The 26,104-nt window shown below is 40.4% G+C and overlaps 1 protein-coding gene across 11 annotated transcripts in view; it reads right to left on the bottom strand.

The window, feature by feature from the left end:
* The window catches only part of SIL1 (SIL1 nucleotide exchange factor), a 288,423-nt gene that overhangs the window by 53,957 nt on the left and 208,362 nt on the right, over positions 1–26,104 (bottom strand). For all 11 annotated transcript variants that reach the window (XM_072728453.1, XM_072728456.1, XM_072728454.1 and 8 more), the window contains 2 exons: positions 20,625–20,816; positions 15,033–15,154 (listed from right to left, as the gene is read on the bottom strand). In XM_072728453.1, the coding sequence (XP_072584554.1) occupies positions 15,033–15,154; positions 20,625–20,816 (314 nt within the window). The remainder of the gene's footprint in view (positions 1–15,032; positions 15,155–20,624; positions 20,817–26,104) is intronic.

The raw sequence follows: 26,104 nt of genomic DNA, 5'->3' as shown, positions 1-26,104 counted from the left end.
CACTCAGTAGCAGGCAGGTCTGCTTGCCTGTCTCCCTCTGCCTGTTGTACCTCCAGCTTGTGCTCTCTCTCAAATAAAATCTTTAGACAAACAAATAAAAGTAAATAAAATTGGGACACCTGGGTGGCTCAGTGGTTGAGCATCTGCCTTCAGCTCAGGTCGTGATCCCGGGTCCAAGGATTGAGTCCCGCATCGGGATCCCTGTGTCTCTGCCTCTCTCTCTGTGTCTTTCATGAATAAATAAAATCTTTTTAAAAATTTAAGAAAACAGACTTTTTTTTAAAGAATTAAAAAAAAACATTTTATTTATTTATTCATAGAGACACAGAGAGAGAGAGAGAGGCAGAGACACAGGCAGAGGGAGAAGAGGCTCCATGCAGGGAGCCTGATGTGGGACTCGATCCCAGGTATCTGGGATTACGCCCTGGGCTGGAGGTGGTGCTAAACCTGCTGAGCCACCCGGGCTGCCCAAGAAAAAAGACTTTTGGGGGATCCTTGGGTGGCTCAGCAGTTTGGCGCCTGCCTTTGGCCCAGGGCGCGATCCTGGAGTTCCGGGATCGAGTTCCGCATCGGGCTCCCGGCATGGAGCCTGCTTCTCCCTCTGCCTGTGTCTCTGCACCTCTCTCTCTCTCTGTGTGTGTCTATCATAAATAAATAAATAAATAAACAAATAACTTTTAACAATAATTCCTCAATATTATTAAATACCAAGGAATTGTTTAAATGACACCAATTATCTTATAATTTTTAAAGATTATTTATTTTCAGAGAGGGAGTGTGTATGTGTGTGGGAGGAACAGAGGGAGAAAGAAAGAGAGCAGATCTCAAGCACACTTCCCACTTAGCATGGAGCCTGACTGGGGCTTGATCTCACGACCCTGACATCATGACATAAGCCAAAACCAAGAGTGAGACACTGAACTAAGCCACCCAGGTGCCCCCATAATTTTTTTTAACAGATTGTTGATTCTATCAGGTTCTACATACAGTATAATTGCTTTATATTTATCTTAATTATCTTTTATTTTACAGGTTTCATTCCATTTTTTCTTGTAATTTGTTGAAAAATCTAGTAGTTCTATAGTTTCTTTTTCTTCTTTCTTTTTTTTTTTTTAATTTATTTATGATAGTCACACACAGAGAGAGAGAGAGAGAGAGGCAGAGACACAGGCAGAGGGAGAAGCAGGCTCCATGCACCGGGAGCCCGACGTGGGATTCGATCCCGGGTCTCCAGGATCGCGCCCAGGGCCAAAGGCAGGCGCCAAACTGCTGCGCCACCCAGGGACCCCATAGTTCTATAGTTTCAAACAGCCTTGATGTCTCTGATTACATGTCCATCATATCACTTAATATATCCCCTGTCCTCAATCCTTTACATTAGAAGTTGGATCTTGATCATATTCAGATTTGATTTTCTGCCAAGATGACTTCATGGGTGGTGGTGTTTACTTCTATCAGAAGGCATGTCTAGGGATCCCTGGGTGGCGCAGCGGTTTGGCACCTGCCTTTGGCCCAGGGCCCGATCCTGGAGACCCGGGATCGAATCCCACGTCGGGCTCCCGGTGCATGGAGCCTGCTTCTCCCTCTGCCTATGTCTCTCTCTCTCTCTGTGACTATCATAAATAAATAAAAATTAAAAAAAAAAAAAAGAAGGCATGTCTAAGTCAGATTCTCTAGGAAATAAACCCTAAGACATGTGAGCAAGTTGTTTACTACTGAATGCCCTTGGGAACAATACCTATGGGGGGATGGAGGGAGTGGGATTAGCCAGTAAGAGAAAGTGGACTCTGACTGATGCAGTTCCAACAGAGGACTCACTTGATCCCACAGAGAGCTCTGGAGCTAAAATAGTTTTTCAGAATTGTCCCTTTTAAGGCACTTTGTTGTTGCAAGGAGGCTGTCCCCAGAAAGGGGTCCTAACATTGGGCAAAGCAGGTTCCTTCTAGATTAATACTTGGAGGACTTGAATCATGAACCCTAGGTAGCGAATACTACCAGACCTGTGGAAAGAAATGCCTTGGTCTTGGGATGCCTCGGTGGCAGAGTCAGTTCAGTGTCTGATTCTTGGTTTCAGCCCAGATGATCACAGACTGTGGGATCAAGCCCCACACTGGACTCCGCTCTCGTTGTGGAGTCTGCCTGAGATTCTCTCTCCCTCTGCTCCTCCTGCTTGTTCTCTGTATGTCTCTCTCTCAAATGAGTAAATAAATCTTTAAAAAAAATAAATGCTTTGGTCTTTTTAAAAATTTAAATTCAATTAATTAACATAAAATATATTATTGGTTTCAGAGGCAGAGGTCAGTGATTCATCAGTCTTTCATAATACCCAGTACTCATTACATCACATGACCTCCTTAATGTTTATCACCCAGTGACCCCATCCCCCCCACCCCTCCTCCCCTCCAGTGACTCTCAGTTTGTTTCCCATGATTAAGAGTCTCTTATGGTTTGTCTCCCTCTCTGATTTTGTTATTTTTCCCTCTCCTCCCGTTTTATTTCTTAAATTCTACATATGAGTGAGATCATATGATAAATGTCTTTCTCTGTCTTATTTAACTTAGCATAACATCTTCTAGTTCCATCCATGTTATTGCAAATGACAAGATTTTATTTATTTGATGGCTGAGTAGTATTCCATTGTGTATATATACACCACATCTTCCTTATCCGTTCATCTGTCAATGTGCATCTGGGTTCTTTCCATAGTTTAGCTATTCTGGACATCACTGCTATCAACATTGGGGTGCAGGTGTCCTTTTGGATGACTACATTTGTATCTCTGGGGTAAATACTCATAGTGCAATTGCTGGGTTGCAGGGTGGCTCTATTTTCAACTTTTTGAGGAACATCCATACTATTTTCCAGAGTGGCTACACCAGCTTTCATTCCCACCCACATGGTAAGAGGGTTCCCGTTTCTCCACATCCTTGCCAACATCTGTCATTTCCTGACTTGTTAATTTTAGCCATTCAGATCAGTGTGAGGTGGTATCTTATTGTGGTTTTGATTTGTATTTCCCTGATGCCAAGTGATTTGGAGCAGCTTTTCATGTGTCTGTTGGCCTTTTGTATGTCTTCTTTGGAATAATGTCTGTTCATGTCTTCTGCCTATTTCTTGACTGGATTATTTGTTCTTTGAGTGTTGAGTTTGATAAGTTCTTCATAGATTTTGGATACTAGCCTTTTATCTGGTAAGACATTTGCAAATATCTTCTCCCATCCTGTAGGTTGTCTTTTGGTTTTGTTGACTGTTTCCTTTGCTGTGCAAAAGCTTTTTATCTTGATGAAATCCCAATAGTACATTTTCACCTTTGTTTCCCTTGCCTTTGGAGGCATCTCTAGCAAGAAGTTGCTGCAGCTGAGGTCAAAGAGGTTGCTGCCTGTGTTCTCCTCTAGTATTTTTTTTTTTAAGATTTTATTTATTTATTCATGAGAGATACACAGAGAGAGGGAGGCAGAGACACAGGCAGAGGGAGAAACAGGCTCCATGCAGGAAACCTGACAAGGGACTTGATCCCGGGTCTTCAGGATTGTGCCCTGGGCTGCAGGCAGCGCTAAACCACTGCACCATCAGGGCTGCCCTCTCCTCTAGTATTTTGATGGATTCCTGTCTCACATTTAGGTCTCTCATTCATTTTGAGTATTTTTGCATATGGTGTGAGGAATTGGTCCAGTTTCATTTGCCTGCATGTGGCTGTCCAATTTTCTCAACATCATTTGTTGAAGAAACTTTTTTCCAGTGGATATTCTTCCCTGCTTTGTCAAAGATGAGCTGACCATGGAGTTGAGGGCCCATTTCTGGGTTCTCTATTTTGTTCCATTGATCCATGTGTCTGTTTCTGTGTCAGTACCATACTGCCTTGGTGATTACAGCTTTGTAATAGAGCTTGAAGTCCTTAATGGTGGATGCCACCAGTTTTGGTTTTCTCTTTCAACATTCCTTTGGCTACTTGGGGTCTTTTCCAGTTCCATACAAATTTTAGGATTATTTGTTCCAACTTTGTGAAATAATTTGATGGTATTTTGATAGGGATTGCATTAAATGTATAGATTGCTCTAGCTAGCATACACATGTTAACAGTATTTGTTCTTTCAGTCTATGAGCATGGAATGTTTTTCCATTTCTTTGTGTCTTCCTCAATTTCTTTCATGAGTGTCCTATAGTTTTCTGAGTATAGATCTTTTGCCTTTTTGATTAGGTTTACTCCCAGGTATCTTATGGTTTTGGGTGCAACTGTAAATGGGATTGACTCCTTAATTCCTCTTTCTTCTGTCTTACTATTAGTGTGTAGAAATGCAACTGATGTCTATGTATTGATTTTATATTCTGCCATGTTGCTGAATTCCTGTACAAGTTCTAGCAATTTTGGGGTGGAGTCTTCCGGGTTTTCCATATAGAATATCACATTATCTGCAAAGAGTGAGAGTTTGACTTCTTTGCTGATTTGGATGCCTTTTATTTCTTTTTGCTGTCTGATTGCTGAGACTAGGACTTCTAGTACTATGTTGAACAGCAGTGGATATCCCTGCCACTTTCCTGACCTTAGGAGAAAAGCTCTCAGGTTTTCCCCATTGAGAATGATACTTGTGGGACGCCTGGGTGGCTCAGCGGCTGAGCATCTGCCTTTGGCTCAGGGCATGATCCCGGGGTCCTGGGATGGAGTCCTGCATCGGGCTCCCTACATGGAGCCTGCTTCTCCCTCTGCCTGTGTCTCTGCCTCTCTCTGTGTGTCTCTCATGAATAAATAAATAAATAAAATCTTTTAAGAAAGAGAGAATGATACTTGCTGTGGAGTTTTTGTATATAAATGCCTTGGTCTTGAAGGGATGTCTGGATGTACATCACCTCCTCCATTGCAACACACATCATGTTTGACTGTACTTCTTTTTGTGATGGTAGCAGTGACTGGTGATCACTGCCAAGACCCACTAATTCATTAAACGTCCTATATGGTGATATTCTAATTGTTATCATTCTTCCTTTTTTAGCTAGAATTTCTCCAGAAACATGAACCTCCCCCTTCATCAACTATTTGAGTACAATGAGGTTTAGTTCATATGGAAAGGTAGGATAAATGCTTTATTGTTTCTATTTATTTGGTACTTTTCATTATGAATTGGTTTCCTACTCATTATCCTCTAAAGACTAATGAGATGGATTTAAATTTTTTTTTTAACTATTATGGTAAACTTGGGAATTTAAATACATTTGATTTGCTTCAATTCATTGCAGTTACTATCTTTCTTGACACTCAAAGTATCCCTATATAGCCAATGGAAAATATTTCACATTGACACCCAAGTCCTTCACACAAGACCTTACCAGTCTTTGAGAGCTTCCTTGCTTTCTATTATGACAAGATACTCACTACCATTTTGTACACGTCTTACTACAGACTTGACAGCAGCAATTTCTCCAAGAAATCATAGTTTCTTTTAGTGGCAAATGCAATTTTAGACAGAAATGGTATTTAGAAAATACAATCTAAAGTGAGAGTTGCTCATTGTTATTGGGTTTATCTTTCTACCTAGATCCTTTCAGTGGACAGAGCCCACCCACCCCCCAAACATATTTTTTAAGGAAAAAAAATCATCACGAGTTCATACTAGTACTTTCAATTCAAAGTCAGGAGTAAGAGGATTTTACACCATCTCCAATTTTACATTAGTATTTCCCTTCTGTCATGTTGAAAATCCTGCTTCTCAGAGAAACCAGCATAATTATTCATCTGCTTTATCCCACAATTCAGTCTCAGAATAACAACACCAACACTCCCATCATCAGTAAGATGTCTGAAGTTTTGCAGGCTTTTTTTGTCTTTAGTATATATTCAAATAGAGATGTACAAATTATTGGGTTGTAAAATCATACAAAATAGTTCTCCCTATGTGATTATGCAACCAATTCTATAGATAGATCCAAATGTTTCATTTAGCTCTTGATTTTTACATCTTGAGTTTTTAAACTATATAAAATATATGCATAATTAGAAAATCCATCTCCCTACAATGTAACTTATCCTTCCAATTTTTAAATATAAGCATATCATATACACATGATAAATTGCAGTTATTCATACTTTACCTGCTTTTTCTCATTTAATATATCCTAGAATATGTCACAATAGAAATAGTCCATGTTATATAGAAATATTTTTTGATCTCTTCTATGACTATGTAGTACTCCATGAAGTTATACAATTCATTCGTTAGTTTCCTACTGATGGGCATTCTCATCTTTCGCTATTACACACAGTGCTATGACAAATAACCTTCAACACACACATCTTTCATATTTTTACCAATGATATTTTAGAGAGAGAATTCTGGGAGCAGAAATATCATTTCAAGGAGAGAAAAATATACACAACTTTGCTAGATACAGTCCAATTTCCTTCAATAAGGACAGTACCGTTCTATAGTTCTACCAGCAATGCTTGAGCGTCTATTTCCCAACAACTTTACAAAAAGAGTATACTATCAATTTTTGGATTTCTGGGCAGCCCCGGTGGCTCAGTGGTTTAGCGCCGCCTTCAGCCCAGGGCATGATCCTGGAGACCTGGGATCAAGTCCCACGTCAGGCTCCCTGCTTGGAGCCTGTTTCTCTCTCTGCCTGTGTCTCTGCCTCTCTCTCTCTCATGAATAAATAAATAAAATCTTTAAAAAAAAATTTTTTTTTGGATTTCTGCCAATCTGATATGTGAGAAACAGTATCTCAGTATAATTTTCATTGTTTTTTTTTTCTTCTTATGAGTGAGCTTTTTTTCACATGGTTAAGCCACTTACATTTTTCTTATTCTGTAACTGTGTTTGTCTAGCCCATTTTCTATAGGGTCCTTAGTTGTGTTTATTCTCTATTTCTAGATGTTCTTTATAAATATTAAGAGTATTAATGCTGTATCTCTAAGTTGCAAACATTTTTTCCAGTTCATTATTTATTGAGACCATTTTAGACTAAATTCACAGCTTGACAATTTTCAGGCCACAAAAGGAATATGATTTCCAGCCCAAACTGCACCCTAGGGCTGGCTTGGGTGAAGAATTTTCCAGGGAATTTTTCTCCCTTCTATTCAAAGCCAAACTGTCTTAATATCTTCTTTTGAGTACATTTTCATTTTTCTGATTCTTCTTTTCATGGGCTGTAGGCTTTGTCTCCTCTCCCCCAACTTACAGAGCCATGAAACCAAAAGCTCTTGGCCACTAGGGAATGGCAATGTCCCCAGGGCAGTTCTAAGTTTCACTTTTCTGTATCTTTTGGGATTTGTGCTTTCCATTATATTTGTCTTCAGGATTTCTCTCACTTTCTTGCAAGGCCACCACACAGACTATGATGTTATTAATATTCCCTTTAGTTATGCAAAACATTGGGCCTACAGTTCGTTAAGTGAAGGGAGCATTTAAGGAAATGTTTAAGTATTTAATCCAGCATCTTCTGGTATTCTGAACCAAGAATGCTCCTTGGGAAATGTAAACTACCATTTGCTAGATACACAAATCTCACAGTTCTGTTTTACTTATTGTATGAATTTTAATTACAAATATAATATAGATTCACTGGAAGAAAAATCAAACTGAACAGAAGAGAAAATAAAAAGCTTCCCTGCTGTTTGTGGCTTCATTTCCCCTAGCCGCTTTTTGGCAAATTCAGCTTTTAAACTAAATTCAGACCATTTAGTTTATACCATGAAATGTTCTTTTTGTTTTTGTTTTTGTTTTTACCATGAAACGTTCTAAAACATTCCCTCTGTAAAGTTCTGTAGGTGCCACAGAATTGAGAGCCAGTTTCTACTCAGAGAAGCTTTCAGTATTAGGGAAACAGAAATGAACTGGCACGCACGGAGAATTAGATCTATTTAAGAGTCAGTTTAGAAGTCCAGGCAGCAAACGCTAATAAAGTTGAAAAGATAGAATTTTGTGGGCTGGAGTTACGCAAGGAAAAATTAAGAAGGAGGTAGACAGTAAAAGAAAAAATTTGAAGGCAGCCACACAGAGAATGTGGAGGAGTCAGGAGCATATCACAGAGATAGATTCAAAAGAAATACTGAAGGGACAAGTTCATTAAGCAAAGTAGTGCCTCCCTCACTAGAATGAAGCCTTCATTTCTGCAGTCGTCTGGGTGGTTGGTCAGGCTTGGAGCTCATTTTCGGTTGTCATTAGTTGCCATTTGAAAAAATATATCAGACTTTGAATGCAGCTTCAAGAGCAATGGCTACCCAACTATCCAGGCCAATTTTGGCTAACGTGCTAATCAGCTTATCAGATATAAAATGGTTTGAGCACCTCCCCTGTCACAGGAGGAGTGTGAACAATCGGCTTTTGAAGTCAATGTGCTTGCTTCGGCAGCACATAGACTAAAATCGGCTTCTGGAATCAAGAAGTCAGAATTAGTCCTAGGGGATCACATTTGGATTTTTATCAAATGCTGGTATCTCCAACGTCGGACTTCATCCCCATCTCTAGCCTTCAATTTTCTGGGTCTTCAGCCAAGGGTGGGGGGATACATACTTATTTCCACATCTTTAGATTTTAAAGGGTCAAGGAATGGTATCTGAACCATCCACTATACATCATTAATAATAATAACAGCACTCACCACTCTGCCCCCATATGCTATCTGGAAAAACATTTCATTTCCTAGGTGCGAGTTTATTCTTTTATTTCTGTATTCATTATTATTTCCTAGCTTTTAATGTGAGGTTTTATGCTATATACGACGGAGACAACAAGTTTAAAATAAAAAACAAATCCTATCCTTCTCACACAATCTAAGATTATCAACAATAAACAGGTAGGAGCATCTCGGTGGCTTAATCGGTTAGGCATTCTGATGCTTGATTTCAGCTCAGTCATGATCTCGGGGTTGTGAGATCAAGCCCTGCATTGGGCTCCAAGCTGGGTGTAGAGCCTACTTGGGATTCTCTTTCCCTCTCCCTCTGCTCCTCCCCCTACCTCCCCCCAAAATTAAGTAAATAAATAAAAATAAGCAGGTAATCAAAGATGTAACTCCAAGTTGAGATGAATGCTGTGAAGAAGCTAAGAGAATAAAAGAGGAATTTAAGATATGGCAGAGAGAGTTCAGAAATTTTATTAATAGGAGTACATTCAATCGCAAGTAACAGAACAAAGACTACCAGTGATTTCTAAAAAACAAAGATGTTTATCTCTCACAACAGAATTCTGGAAGTAGCTGGTTCCTAAATCAGTATAGTGGCTAAACTATATCATAAAGGATGTAGTCTCCTGTCTTTTCCCTTCTATTGTTTATGTTCCTCAGCATATTAGCTTTTTCTCCTTGTGCTTCTTCTCACCTCACTGGTCTAAGCCAGCTGCTATAGTTCCAAGACAAGTGCAATCAAGGCATGAAGAGGTGGGCAGCGTCTCCTTACTATCTTTCTTTTTGTAAGAGGGTAAAAAACTTCCTAGAAGCCTTCTCAGGAAACATCTCTTTGGTCAGAACTGGGTCACATGCCCATCTCTAAATCAATCTACATCCATAAAGAATGGGACTATTGTTTTTGGTTCTGATTATTCATCTCCTAGCACTGGGAGAAGGAACCCCCTCCCTGAACATGTTGCTATCCTCACAGTATTGAGGTTCCTTAAAACAGATTTTCAAAAAGGGAAATAGTTTTTTAGTACACACAATAGTGAAAATAAAAATCCAGAAGATTCATTCACCAACTAAATAACTAAAATGGGACAAAGACAACTCAAATATCCCTCAAAAGTTTCAAGCCTGGGTAACTACGACAATCATACTGCCAAGAATAGATTAGAGAATGTGGGAGGGAAAAACCTAGTTTGTGAGAGAGACAAAAATTAATTCCACTTTCTTCTTGAGTTTGAGGTGCAGCCAGACAGTCTGGTAGAAATGGAGGATGCAACTTGAAGGGAAAAGCCGGAATTCAACGTAGATATTGGAATCATCCACAATGAGGCAGGATTTGAAACCATGAGAATAGACAGAACCACTGGGAGAGAAAAGGGAAATGCCAGAAAAAAATCTTGGTCAACAACTATAATTAGGAGAGAGTAAGATGATGGCAATGCCATAAAAAGCAAAGGAGAAGGAGTAATTAATTCCAGAGATACAAGAACTAAGGGACCACAATCACATGGCAGCCAAGGAGTAAGTTGTTTCTTCTTCTTCTTTCTTCTTCTTCTTCTTCTTCATTCTCCTCCTCCTCCTCCTCCCTCCTCCCTCCTCCCTCCTCCTCCTCCTCCTTCTTCTTCTTCATTCTCCTTCTCCTTCTTCATTCTCCTTCTCCTTCTTCTTCAGATTTTAAGTAATCTCTACACCCATTGTGGGGCTTGAACCCACAACCCTGAGAACAAGAGTTGCATACTGCCCCAACTGAGCCAGCCAGGCACCACAAGAAGTAAAGTTTTCAAAAGAAAGTACTGTTCGACACTGTTGACTGCTACAGAGATGTTAATGATTCTGATATACTTTTGAAAAATTTCAGAAACAGTAGGAACATAAGGGTCATGTGTGTTTATGGGATCTCTTTTTGTCTACTCTTTTGAGGACTTTGGAAAGGACTTTGGATAGGATGTCAGATGTCATGTTGGAGGCAATGGTAAGGTAGTGGTAGGAAGGGGTCAGCAGATAACTGAGAACATTGTGGGCTAAGAGGAAGGAGCTGAGAGAGGGAAAAGGGTGAGGAGCCCTATGGGAAGGGAAAGACAGGAAGATGTGCAGAGGCTTGAGGTCATGAGAAGGCTAAAAACCAGATTCAGGGATACCTGGATGGCTCAGTGGTTTAGTGCCTGCCTTCAGCCCAGGGCGTGATCCTGGAGGCCTGGGATCGAGTCCCACATCAGACTCCCTGCATGGAGTCTGCTTCTCTCTCTGCCTATGTCTCTGCCTCTCTCTCTCTGTGCCTCTCATGAAGAAATAAATAAAATCTTTAAAAATAAATAAATAAAAAATAAAAATCAGATTCAACAGGAGAGATGAAGATGTGAATACAGAGGTGGCCAGAGAAAACGAGATGTTGACAAAAATGGGTAATGATTTTCAAGATATCTAGTGGATAACAAAAGTAAAAATAAAGGTCAATACAGGTGAGAATGTTAATACCCAGCAAACTCACAAAAGTAATCAAGAAAGAGAAGGCAGAGGAGTACTGAAATTCACCAGGGACAGCGGGAAAGAAATCTGGAAATTGGAGGCCAACAAACAAAGACAAGACTCGATGACAGGACAGTAGCCAAATGGCTAAAACTGAAATGGTGAAACTTTAGTGGGAAAAGTATAATTGAGGAAACCAGAGAACCAATAAAGTGTAGGATAAGGTGGTGCAGGGTCAGGAATAAGGGAAACACTCATTTTATAAAGAGAAAGAACTAACACAAATTCTGCTAAGGAGACTCCAAGGCTGATGATGCCAGGAAGAGAGGACAGAACAGAATCCTATTCCAGGGACCCATCATAACAGAACATAATTGCGGTATGGCTGATGGCACATGTACATCCTCTATTGTACCAGGCACAGGTCCACGGCCCCTGCAAACTGTGGATAATTCACACAAAGTACTGCATTCAGTGAGAACCTACCATCCCATATAATTGCATAATAATGCATACATATGCAGATGAGAATGTGAGTTACTGAAGATGGATACAGAACATGAAAAAGATGGGAGACAGGGATGTGAACAGCAAAAGCCAGGGCTCCCTGGGGCAAGCAGACCAGCTTCTTAATAATTTAACTCCTGACAGTTAAAAGGTGAAGGTTACAAATAGGGAGATGTGATAAACAAAAGTAGCCAGCTGGTAGTTTGGCCAGGAGGCTGAAGTACTTCTTACTTTAAAAAATAAAACCAAAATCAGATTACAGAAGGCTGCATGGCCTCTGAAATTCCCAAGGCCTTTCTGAGACTTCCCACACACAGATGTATAATGATTTGTCCGGGACTCCCAAGATGCCTGGTAGGTCAGACTGTAGACAGATACACACAGGTACCCCCGTGAGATGGTATCAGGTCAGGGCAAGGCCAGTGACAGTAACTGACTAGAAGAAGAAGAAAGGAGGTGGAACGGAGAGAGAGAAGGTAGGAGGGGGGACATGGAGGATGGGGGGGGAAGGGGCAGTGAGATGGGGAAGCAGGGAAGAAAGGAAAGAAATCATAAAAAGATGAAGCTGCCAAAGGCATCAGACCCCTATCTCTCTATCTCTGCATATTCTCTTATGCAAGAATGTGACCTGCCTTATACAAAGGCAACAAACAGCAGAGAATGAATGTCTGTGACACCCTAAATTAGTGTGAATAATACTTAAATAAGGGAACAGACTATTTCAGAGGCCATGTAACATTCAGTGGCCATGTCAATTACATTTATGTTAACTCTTTTCTTCTTGATCTTGGAATAATTGCTTCACAGTTAACACCAGGGAAGTTATCTCTTTATCTACAGAAATGTGTGTGGAGGCTTTATTAAGCAATTAACCCAAGTAGACAAATAAACACCTTTGTGAAGCATCAAGAATAGCACGAAGAGATATATGCAGTAGAACATAAGCAGGAAAGAAAATCAGGAAAATACAGGTTTGTACTGTGAAAACAGAAGTAGAAGTTGCCTTACAGTGAAAACTCATAGTAAAAAGGAGCATGATGATGTTACACCCCTTCTCATAGACAGGTGCTTTACAAGCTTTTTCACAAGATTTGTATGTTATTTCCTATTCATTCAATGTTATGAAATGCAGAAAATAGCTATCATTGCTTTTAGTTAACAGATGAAAAAGTGAGGCTTAAAAAGGTGAAATCGCTTGCTCATGGATAGTCGGTAAATAACAGACACTGGACTTGAACCTGGATTTTCTGATGCCTGGTGCGCTGGTCTGTCTGGTCCTCCCACATACTCAAATATTGGGCTGGATGAGCAGTATGCCAGTCCATAAGCAGAAAACTAGAAGGAATGATGTCTAAAACAAACACTCCCAAGTCCTGGGACTCCATGATTCCGCCATGCTCGCTATCCCTTGAATGCCCTCTGGACAAAGAGCAAGCTCATCCAATCACACAGTGTGTGTGTACACATGCGGTATGTGTGTACACACCTGTATGCTATGGGCAGGTAGGGAGCTGCAAAACCAACACTTAGGACATTAGCAGTAAATAATATCAGACTGCCTCCCTGCACAGAAATAATTACCTTGCACTAAGTTCCTCTTTGCATAAAGCCTGACATTTTCATGATGTTTAGGGAGCCTGCTTTTGGCTTCCAAAAGCTCTGGCGCCATACCATGCTGCCACTGTAACAGCCCTCCAGTGAGCCATCAAAAGCCCATATAGAACATTTTGGATACAGCAGTTTGCCTGCCACCAAAACACTAAGTTGCGATATTTTATATTTATCTCTATTTAAATTTTAGTGATGCCCCATAAATGTTAACACGGTCTTACGCTAATACAGTCACAAAAAAGTCTTAATAACACCATACACTGGCACACCCCTAGGTGAGTTATGGCCTGTTGGGCAGGCCTAATGCATGCTCCTCAAGTCACTTACTTAGTCCTCTTTAAATAAGATGTAACACGAAGATGTTACAGTTTCCCCCAAGAAACGTGTTTCCAGAAGCAACAGCAAGGGATACATAGGACAATTTGCTCATGCTGAAAGAAGAAAGAAGGTACTTGGGATGACAGGAAAGAATTCCAAAAAGAGTCTGAGGAGAGAGGTTAATAATATATGATTTAGTTATATCACGGCTTGAGAAACAAAGAGTGAGCTCTCTAAGTTCTCAAGCCTCTAAAGCCACAAGGGTAAGACTTCTCTCTAGTGCTGAAATCACAGCTAACTATGACAAACTCAGCGATTCTCCACCCCTTCAAGAGATGCAAGCAAGCAAACATCTCCTCAGGTCTCCTGAGGGACGGTCCAGGTCTGGTAGGTGAGACCAAGGTAGGCAGAATGCCCTGGAAGCCACACCCTTGACTGTCAAAAACAACCACAGGATAACCAGGGCTTGAAGAAGAAGGAAGGTTGGTGATAAGGGGCACAGAGGCCTGCAAGGCCCCTACTGGAACAGTTCTTCCAGCCTTACCAGCAGATTTGCCCCTCAATTTACTAAGAAAAGACCCTTTCTCACATACATACACACACACACACACACACACACACACACACACACACACACAAAGGCTTTCACAGTAAGAAGACTGAGATTCTGATTAAATAACAATTAGCAATGGATGAAAAGCAAAGGAAATCTTTTCAAAATAAAACCCAGAATGGCAAAAATGTTTACAGTAGCCTTTCTTCTACAACATGTTAATCCTTACACACAAGCAGAGCAACCCCTAATAGCTACCACCCATGACCCTATACCAACTGGTTCCTATTTTAGAGACACAAATAGTCCTAAGAACAGATTTTCAAAAAAGAAATGAACTAGAGCTCCAATGGGTCAACTGTAGCTTGAAGACATCTTGACTTGTTTAGTGTAATGATGTCATGCCCACACATCTTTCCACACCCACTCTTTAGAGGCTGTCTCCCCACTCTTCTAGCATAAGCCAGACTAACTAAAATTTAAACAAATTCCAACCCAGAGAGTACCAGACAATACTGACTGGTACCAGACAATAAGGAGAAAGCATATTCCCCTCAAAAGCCCTTCCTCAGTCAGGTTCACATTATACTCACCACCAGATGTAGCTTCACTGCGAAAGGATCAACTCTTAGAATTCATTCCCTCCCACTCAACCAGCTATGGGTGGTCTAACTTTGTATTAGCTCTTAATACAACAGAGAACGTGACCTAAAATACAGTATTAAATGTCCCTAAGATGAGAGGGAACAGAGAGTTATGAATGGTAACGACATGACGAAAATTTGTATCTACTTCAGTAAGGGCAGAATCAAATTCTTAGTTTCATTAGGATTACACTGAAGTATGGATAGAGATGTACAAGAGTTGAAGTGTAACCTTCTTCCAGGCCAATCCGGCCAAAAGTAAAGCTAGACTTCACCTGAGGGGCCCTAACAGTCCTGGCCATGGGATGCCCATCCATGTTGCTCACCTGGAAAAGGCAGCCCCCAGCACAAACGCAGCATACTCCTTCACCAGGGGCTCTGTGCTGTTCAGCCCATTGATCACCACTTGAAGGCCACCGAAGGAAAGCAGGTCCTGTGCATTATCCATCTGCAACAAAGGCACAGCTTAGTATAGTACAGTCATCAAGGAAAGAAGAGCCCTTTTTATTGCCTTTATTTGATGACTATTCAAAAAAAAAAAAAAAAAACACTAAAAAGCCAAGTAAAAGGAAAGGTGGCCATTCTTACCAACCAACTAGAAAAGATCTGTAAAAACAAATTAAATTCTTAAATTTGAGATTTCTAATTCATTTTATCTTACATGATTTATGAGCACCTATGTGGGAAATGGCAGAAATGGCAAAAATGGCACCTAGCTATGGCTTATGCCAAACATGCCCTGGAAAATTCTAACACCATAATGAATCACAAGCTGTTAACACAAAGATCTGGCATCATCAGGACTACTAAATGGTGCCATGCTTTCTGTTCATGCCCAGTCCCAATGTGGGCAGTGGAAGCAGCAGACACTAAAAGAAATCCTCTCTCTTCCTCACTTCATCTTCTAAGGCTCTCTTCCTCTAAATCCTCTAAGGCTGACTGATTCTGAGGACAGTCATAATAAATCTGCACAGAACTCTTTCTCTCAAAGGCTGTACTCTAGGCTTTTGTTACTGGCTAGTGGCTGTTATTGATAGTGCATAACATTTCCATAATCAAATACAATTCTATCAAACAGCACTGGTCTAAGCTACCCTTTAAGGTCCCAAACCCCAAGTCTAGACTATTTCTCTTTTATTCTATAGGGAATTTCACTCCCCAGGCTTCCTTAGTATCCTGGAATAAGAAAACTTAATTTGCTCAGAAAGGTCACTGGGTTCTATTTCCTCCATGCAGTAACTATAGTCTGCCTTGGAAATACCTCTGTTGCTACAAAGGCTGCCTCTTGCCCACTGGCTGATCCCACTCTACAAATCATCAGGAAAATGCAGACAGCTGGCCTAACAATGGCACTGCTATCCACCTCTTTCCTCCAGATGCCTCTATTTCCTACTTGCCTATGCCCTTCCAAACTAGACAAAGACCGTAATAGAGAAATTGAGTTTGAAGGCCTTTGACTCTACCTGTTTCTGGGTGGACCTAGACTGTTTTTACCCTTAGAAGATCATTTTTATATATTCTGATATAAACTCCACAAGAACGGGTTTTTTTCTGTCCATTGTTGCAGGTCTAGTGATTAGAAGAATGCTAAGCATATACTAGGTGCTCAAATAATTGTTAAACCAATGAACAAATATGATCAGAAAAAAATGTTACTAAAATAAACTCCACTGTGAGTAAAAAAGGCAACCTGAGGCATCTGTGACAACAAAGTGGTTGGGTCCCTGGTTCCAGAGACCTGAAGAGAAGGCCAATCTCTTCAGGGTCCTAAAGCAAACTGGAGTCTACTCTGCCACAAGGGCCCCCAAGTCAGGGCTGGGATTTTTCTGCCTCAATGTGTCCTTGTGAAGAGGAGTTATTACTGGACCACAGGCCAGCCAACTAGGGAGACTCAGAGCTGGGTGTCTGGCTGACATAAGTTCAAATAATACTTCATGAGCCTTTCTTTTTCACACACTCTAGTTTTAAAATCTAAGGACTCACTGTCTCTTTTTTATCCTCCCTCCTCCAAGTTTTATGGATAACAAAGCCATGGCTCAGAGTCCTGCTGTTCAATGCCTGGGGTGGCTACTTGTCAAAGCCGGCAGGAGTTCCTAACAGAGCAGCTGCCCGTCTAACACTATGCCAAAGCAATACAGCCCAGAATCACAGAAGTTCTGTTGCAGATGCAGTTTGTTACTACAAAGACAATTCAGGGTGTTATAAATTCTAACATTTATAGAAGCACCTCAACCTTTTCAACGTTTTCTCATTTGTTAATTCACTGAAGATCAGGAGAAAAAGACTCATTCTGCCCACTGTACACTCAGAAGATCAAGCTCCAAAATCTGGGGTCCTGTTAAGCATCACACAAGAGAAGGCAGAATCAGGGCCCAGGTCTTAAGCTCCTCATCTAGGTCTGGGGCCACAGCTTTCCCCAGGCTGTCTTCAGGATGATGTGGGACAGGTAGACAGAAACTCAAGGTAGAGGGAGGGAGCACATGAGGAAGGACACACTAGGGAACTGTGCCAATATTCCAGAGGAAAAGAGAGAACCAGAGCACTGGCCGGATAATGAGAAAACAGGAAACAGAGAAAGGGACAAACTGTGGTAAATAATTAAGATGACGTTAGGAAAGGCCAACAAGAATACCCAGGGTACCCTGGGGCAGGAAGAGGCTGCACTTGTAACTCACAACTGTTTTCCAAACACATGGTTTAGCTTTCCACAAATCCTGTTTAATAATTCCAATATGGCTGGGACATCTGGGTGGCTCAGTTGATTAAGAATCCGACTCTTGATTTTGGCTAAGGTCGTGATCTCAGGGTTGTGGGATCAAGTCCCGCATTGGGCTCCGTGCTCAATGGAGAGTCTGCTTGAGATTCTCTATCCCTCTGCCCCTCACACCTCCCATGGGCACATGCACACACACTCTAAAAAAAAAATTTTTTTAAGATTTTATTGATTTTATTTAGTTATTTATTTATGAGAGACACAAAGAGGGGGGGAGGGGAGAAAAGCAGAGACACAGGCAGAGGGAGGAGCAGGCTCCATACAGGGAGCCTCACGTGGGACTTGATCCTGGGTCTCTGGGATCATGCCCTGGGCTGAAGGCGACACTAAACCACTGAGCCACCTGGGCTGCCCCCCAAAAAAAATTTTTTAAAGATAATTCCAACATGGCTGTGAGAAAATTTGGGCAGATTCAGTTTGGGTCTTTGAAGCCCATGGCAAAAGAAGTTCCATCTTCCTCAAAGCTAGCATTAAATTTCCTAAATTCCCCCATCACAACTAGAATTAAAGGTTAAGCCAGGTCTTCTTTAATTCCCCTGTGAAATCACAACCCAACACTGTTGCATGATAGCCTGACACACCAGCCCAAAGAAAGGGCCCTGTGTTTCCAATCCAAAGGCTAATGACTCTGAAGAGAAGTTTGGCCTCACCAGGGAACAGGTTCTTGGTCTGACCTCAGATGGAGTTAGGTGACACCCAAGAAACTTTACCCCACCTAGTAACCTGTAAAAGCAAAATAGGATGTCACCCTAGAGATAACACTGCCAGATAATAGGCAGACTTGCATAAAACAAAATTCTGTCAGGGCCCTACCAGCCTTCTGTGCATTCACTCCCCTCTAGGAATGATCAGCACTCCAGTCATTTTGGCCTTTTATGCTCAATTAAAGGGAGAGCCTACAGAAACCTGATACCTACCTAAAGAGCCACCCAAGTATGTTAAATGAGAAAAAATAAAAGCTGCCAAGATCAGAGCAGGACGAAGTTGGCCAATAACCCCCAAGATCCTTAATCCTTTAAATACCTGTAACGGAAAAGCTGCTGGAATTCTTGTTTTTTACCCTGGAGAGCAAGACAGGAAAGAGTAAAGAGAACTCAGGCCCACTTTCTCTCTAAGAGGATCATAGACTTGCTATTTGAGTCCTGAGAAAGAGTTATGAGCAAAGAAAGAAGATGAAGAGGCCACATCATAATTCCTGCAGATACTGTATACACTCATCCTCTCTCACCACAAAGGCTGGCAAAATCCGAAAGAAAGAAAGTCTTTTAGCCTAGTTTATAGAGAACAAGGACTCAGTCATGTGTGGGAGGATGCTGAAGATCTGTGTCTTGATGAGGATCTCAAACAAGCTTTTGATTATGATTACACAGTCTTCCTGGGCCACCATCATCCCTAGTATGAATTACAGCAAAAGCCTCTTATCTGGTTTCCGTGCTTCTACCCACGCCCCCTGCCTCCAGTCTAATTCCCAACAAAGCAGGCAGAGGGATCCTTTAAAAATAAGTCAGAGCATGTTGTTCTTCTGCTCAACAGCCTCTAATAATGTCTAGTTTCAAATTCTCTTTTCCATGGTCAACAAGGTGGTCCATGAACTTCCTCCCATCTTCATCTACATCCCTCTCTCCTCTTTTAGCTCCAACCACACTGACTTGCCCTGATCCCACCAACACACTAGTCATGTTCCCACCTTAGGGCTTTAGTATTTGCTGTTTCTCCTGCCTGAGATGCACCTTCCCAACAATGCCAATCCTCACTATGAACTACTTTTTATTTTCCCATAGTATTTGTCAACTTTAAACGCACTGTCTATAATTTACTTATTATTTATGTTTATTATTTATCTGTCTCTGCTGGTAGCTAAGCTCCAATTTTGTTCACAGATGCATTTTAAGTGCCTGAAATAGTTCTTGGGACTTAACAGGCATGCAGTAAATTAATTTATTTAATAAATAAGTGAATTCTCTTGCTCCTCCTTAGATCTACCTATGTCTTTTTGAGCTTCATTAAAAGATTCCAGTATCCTAGGAGACAAAGAGTGACCAAAAGGTTAAGAGCAGTTTAGGGTCAGACAGACCTTGTTGTAAATCCCAGCTCTACCACTCACTAACTGGGTGATTTTGGGCAATATTAGGTGTGACCTGTGTCTTATTTGCCTCAGTGATACAATGGAACTTGTAACAGCGCCCACTCATAAGGCAGCTGTGGAAGTCAATGAATTAGTACGTACAAATTAGTGTGTACAAAGTACTTGAATAAGTGCTTTGTATATGAGAATGCTCAATAAATATTAACTATTATAATTATGGCACAAGTGTGATCAGTCTTTTCCCTGCTGCAAACTCTCCAAGGGGGTCTTAAAATCAAGGATAAAATCATAAAGAGCATGATATTCCCAATTACACCTCTCTGAATCTCTAACCTTTTCACTTTATCTATGCTACCCTCTCCAGTATTTCCCAGGTCCTTAATCTCTCCAAGCTCTTCTTAACCTCAAAATCTTTGCACATGCTGTTTCCTCTGCCTATAGTACTCCGATTCAAGGGTTGGCAAACTTTCTCCAAAGGGCCTGCCTGATAGTAATTATTTGTGGTTTTGTCAGCCACAAGATTTCTGTCACAACTCTTCAACTTCTGCACTGCTAGCATAAAAATAGCCCAAAACAACAATACATAAGGAAACAGATGTAGCTGTGCCCCAATAAAACTTGATCTACAAAAGCCTTTCTCAATACCCCTGATTAGGCTAAATTCCCGTTATATACTCCCAGACTACTTTCTGGAGCCCTTATCACAACCTCAAGTTCAAGCTATCTCATTATTATATTGTTACTTGCTCGTTATTCAATTGTTCATTATTTAATTGTTCCCTCTTTCAGACTATAAGCTACATGAAACAGGGACCATGGCTGTTTTGCCCCTGTTGTATAATTGTGTTGAAAAAATAATGGAGTTAAGACTGCAAATGAAAAAAAGATTAGCCTTTTCTTCTAGAATGTATCTTATAGCTATTGGCCTAGGTTAAAACTACTAGAAGCCCTGAGAGATAAGTAAAGATGTTGATGCTATTTTCTTAGGATTTAGGGCAGGCAGGTTTGTTGCTGAAGATGTTACTTAAAAGTCAGATTTATGGAAAAAAAATACTATACCTGATGGACATAATATTCAAGATCAAAGAGAGCAGCAATCTTCTCTTCTAGGCTGGAGCTGGAACTATTGAACTTGTTGATCAGCCGTACCATGATCTGCATGTCAGTCTCAATGACAACATTCAGCTCCTCAAAGTCCTTCTTCAGCTCCTCAATGGGGCGAAAGAATCGTTTAACCTTGGCCTGTCTTGCCTAAGAAGATAATTGAAGTAAAGAGATAATTAGATCAATTGGAGAGATCTCCCCAGGACACTTGTCGTTTACCATGAATGCCCATTCTCGCAGAACCGCTGCTCCAGGATTCAAAACCTTTCATCTGTACTATCAAAAAATTCCCCAACAGGAATGGCTCATTTTATTGCACTTCATTTTGTCACACTTAGAGATGTTATGTTTTTTACAAATTGGAGGTTTATGGAAACCTGCATTTAGCTACTCTACCAGCGCCATTTTTCCAACAGCATTTGCTCACTCTGTGTCACATTTGGTAATTCTTGCAATATTTCAAACTTTTTCATTATTATTATATTTGTTATGGTGGTCTGTGATCAGTGGTATCTTATGTTACTATTGTAATTGTTTTGGGTGCCACAAACCACACCCATGTGAGACAGTGACTTAACTGATAAATGTTGTGTGCTGACTGTTCCACTGATAGGCAATTAATTCCCTCCTCTCTCTGCTTCTCCTTGGGCCTATTTCCTGAGACACAGTGATACTGAAATTAGGCCAAGTAATAACCCTATAATGACCTCTTAAGTGTTCAAGTGAAAGAGTCTCATGTCTCACTTTAAAGCTAGAGATGACTAGGCTTAGCGAGGCTGGCATGTCAAAAGCTGAGATACCAAAAGACAAGACTCTTTTTTTTTTTTTTTTTAAGATCTTATTTATTTATTCATGAGAGAGAGAGAGAGAGAGAGGCAGAGACACAGGAAGAGGGAGAAGCAGGCTCTATACAGGGAGCCTGACATGGGACTCGATCCCAGGTCTCCAGGATCAGGCCCTGGGCTGAAGGTGGCGCTAAACCTCTGAGCCCCCCAGGCAGCCCAAGACAGGACTCTTGTGCCAGTTAGCCAAATTATGGATGCAGAGTTCCTGATGGAAACTGAAAGTACTACTCCAGTGAACACACAAGTGATAAGAAAGCAAAACAGTGGCACTGCTAATATGGAGAAAGTTTTAGTGGTCTGGATAGAAGATCAAACCAGCCATAACATTTCCTTAAACCAAAGCCTAATCCAGAGCAAGGCCCTAAAATCTCTCCAATTCTATGAAAGCTGAAAGAAGTAAGGAACCTGCAGAAGAAAAGTCTGAAGCTAGCAGAGGTTGATTCATGAGGTTTAAGAAAACAAGTCATCTCCGTAACATAAAAGTGCAAGGTGAAGCAAGTGCTGATATGCAAGCTGCAATAAGTTATCTGGAAGATCTAGCTAATTCATGAAGGTGGCTACACTCAGCAATAGATGTTCAATATAGATGAAATATCCCTCTATTGGAAGATACCATCTAAGACATACAGAGCTAGGGAAGAGAAGTCAATGCCGGGCTTCAAAGCACAGGCTGATTTTCTTGTTAGGGCCTAATGCAGCTGCTGATTTTAAGCTGAAACCAATGTTTATTTACTATTCCAAAAATCATACAGCCCATAAGAATTAAGCTTAATCTACTTGGCCTGTCCACTATAAATGCAACAACAAAGCCTGGATCACAGCATGCCTATTTAAACATGGTTTACTAAATATGGCAAGATCAATGTTGAGACCTACTGTCAGAAAAAAAAATTTTTCCCCCAAAATATTACTGCTTATGGACAATGCACTTGGTCACCCAAGAGCACTAAGGGAGATGTATGAGATTAATGTTATTTTCATGCCTGCTAACATAACAGCTATTCTGCAGCCCATGGATCAAGGAGTCATTTTGACTTTCAAATCTTATTTATAATATAACAAGAAAATACATTTCATAAGGCTATAATTGGCATAGATAGTGATTCCTTTAATGGATTTGAGCAAAGTAAACTAAAAACCTGTTGAGAACTATTCACCATTATAGATACCATTAAGAACATAATGGGGGCACCCCGGGTGGCTCAGCGGTTTAGCACCGCCTTCAGCCCAGGGCCTGATCCTGGAGACCTGGGATCGAGTCCCACATTGGGCTCCCTGCATGGAGCCTGCTTCTCTCTCTGCCTGTGTCTCTGTCTCTCTCTCTCCCTGTGTCTCTCTCCCTGTGTCTGCCTGTGTCTCTCATGAATAAAGAAAATCTTAAAAAAAAAAAAAAAAAGAACATAATAGGAAGAGGTCCAACTATCAACATGCATAGGAGTTTGGAAGAAGTCAATTTAGCACTCATGGATGATGGTGATGAGTTCAAGTCTTCAGTGGAGAAATTAAGTGCAGATGTGGTGGAAATATCAATAAAATTAAAATTAGAAGTGGAGCCTGAGAATGTGACTCAATTATTGCAATATGATAAAACTTTAACAAATGAAAAATTGCCTCTATGGGTGAGCAAAGAAAGTAGTTTCCTGAAATGGAATCTACTCCTAGTGAACATGCTGTGAAGACTGTTGAGAGGACAACAAAGGATTTAGAATACTACAAACTCAGTTGATGTAGTATTCTACAAGTAGAAGGGTTTGAGAGAATTGACTCCAATTTTTTTTTTAGAAATTTTATTTACTTATTCATGAGAAACACACAGACATAGGCAGAGGGAGAAGCAGGCTCCCTGTGGGGAGCCCAATACAGGACTCAATCCCAGGACCCCAGGATCATGACCTGAGCTGAAGGTAGATGCTCAATCACTGAGCCATCCAGGTATCCCGAATTGACTCCAATTTTGAGAGAAGTTCTACTGCGGTATAATATTATCAAACAGCATCACATGCTACAGAGAAACTACTCATGAAATTGTTCAAGGTGGCAAACTTCACTGTTGTCTTAAGAAATCGCCACAGCCACATTACGTTCAGCAACTACCACTCTCATCAGTCAAGTAACCATCAGTATTGAGGCAAGACCCTCCACAAGCAAAATGATTACAACTGACCAAAAGCTTGAGGTAGTTATAGCATTTTTTAGCAATCAAGTACTTTCTGAATTAAGGTGTGTACATTATTTTATAGACATAATATTATAGCACATTTAGTAGACTGCAGTACAGAGTAAACGTAACTCTTATATGCACTAGTAAACAAAAGAATTAAACTGACTTGATTTATTGCAGTGGTCTAGAATCAAACCCATACTATCTTCAAGGCACACCTGAACCTTTTACGATGCCCACAGAAAAGAACCCTCAGTCTACCCATATAGATCTCTACCCCAAAAACACACTCAAGATTTTCCAAGGTTCACTTATCCCAGTCTGACTTCTCCTGTTCAAGAAGAATGGAAAGTCTTCTTGTTGCAATCAGAGGTCAGAGGAAGCAATGCAAGCCCACCTTTAACCCCTAACCTCAGTTGAAAAGGTTGAGATCTAAGGTGGAATAATCTATACCTTGGCTCTGTATCTTCCTACCATCATTGAATATCTTTACTTTGCCCTGCCCAATTCAGCCACATTTTAAAGAAACCGGGACATAGCAAACTGTGGGTAAAAGAGCTATCAGAGTGGGAACAATTTGCTGATGAAAATTAAATCACTGTCATTACTGTCAATCTAACTACAGGTGTACAATTTGTTCAACTGTTTGAAGTGGCTAAATTACTGTATGTACTACACTCAAGTCTCAATTTTCTCTCAATACCTCCCCACCCTACACACATACAAAAATTTTAAATGAATTTATGTTGGAGGTGAATAAAAGACTTTAATTAGATATTTTATACATGTGACACTCCCATTTTCTTCCCAATTTTAGAGGACAGTGCTTATAAATAGAGTCCGGAAGGTCACAGTGGTATGCGTCTCTATCTTCCAAGAAAAATTAAAAGGCACGAATATTTATAAAAAGCAGAATGATGAGCAGCTGTCAGCTCCAAATTGCTCATCTATTACCTATGTATTTTCTCCCCAGTTACAAGTACTCCACAGAAACATCAACCAAAGAAATGAATCAGCCTCCCTTAAAAAAGATAAGCTTCTAGCAGAGCAATCACATCTAGGGGATGTCATATCCTGCTTCTTTGGGCTAAAACAATAGTGAAATGTTCTCCCTACACCGAGCTAAAGGACTCTGGACGGTCGCCAAAGACAGGGCAAAGAGGTTTGGGGAAGCTGAGTCACTGCCTAGAGCTGTGGGATGACAGGCAAGTGAACAGGGTAAGAAACAAGTCATCTCCACTTCATGAAAGTGATGTGTACTGGGCCCTCAGGAAGAGGCCCGTTTTTAAGGGGGGAAGAAACTTTTTATTTTGCAATAATTATAAACTCACAGAAAGTTACAAAAATATTATAGAGAGTGCCATGTACCTTTGGTTCAGCTTACCCTGATGGTAACATCTTACATAACAACAGTACACTAATAAAACCAAGAAAATGACAAAGGTACCATACTGTTAACTAGACTATAAGCCTTACTCCGATTTTACCAGCTTATACATGTGCACGCTTGCATGTATGTGCATATGTATTATTCTACGCAATTTTATCCAATATATATATATATTCATGTATCCACCAGAACAATCAGGCTACTGAACTATTCCACCACCACCAAACACTTCCACTGTGCTGACCCTTATATCTGCAACTCACACTCCCACCCACTCCTGTGCCCTGGCAACCCACTAATTTGTTCTCTATCTCTTTAATTCTGGCATTTAGACAATGTTATAAAGGTGGAATCACAAAGTCTGTAATCTTTTGAGGTAAGTTTTTTAATGAACATAATATACTTGAGATCTATCCAAGTTACCACACATTTATTGTTAATGCTAAGTGGTATTCCATTATGGAGATGTAGAGTTTGCTTAACCATGCACCTGTTGAACATGTGAGTTGTTTCCAGGTGTTGGTTATTATGAATAAAATCACACAAATACTTGTATGAAGGTTTTGATATAAATTCAAGTTCTGATTACTCAAGATAAATGCCCACAAGTACATCTGCTGGGTCATACATTAAACATGTTTGGTCTTATAAGAAACTGCCTATTTTCCACAAAGTGACCGTACCATTTTACATACTCAGCAACAGTGTATGTAACACACAGTTTCTCCACATCTCCACACAGTATTTAGCATTATCACCACTTTTGTTTTAGGTATTTTAACAGTTGTATAGTGATAGTTCATTGTAGATTTAATTTACATTTCTCCAAAAGCTAATGATATTTAACATCTTTTCATATGCTTATTTGCCATCCACAAATCCTTGTCAGTGAAATATTTGTCTGTTGGTTTCCTTTCTCCATTCTCTAAATACATTATTGGTTTTTACTGTTGAGCTTTGCAAGTTCTTTACGTTCTAGATACAAGTCTTTAATCAGATACTGTCTGCTTTGCACAGATCTTATATTCATCAAGTTCAA

The sequence above is a fragment of the Vulpes vulpes genome, chromosome 12, assembly GCF_048418805.1.
Source record: "Vulpes vulpes isolate BD-2025 chromosome 12, VulVul3, whole genome shotgun sequence".
NCBI lineage: Eukaryota > Metazoa > Chordata > Mammalia > Carnivora > Canidae > Vulpes > Vulpes vulpes.
The sequence above is the reverse complement of the archived record's forward strand: the minus strand, read 5'-3'. Positions and strand labels throughout refer to the sequence as shown.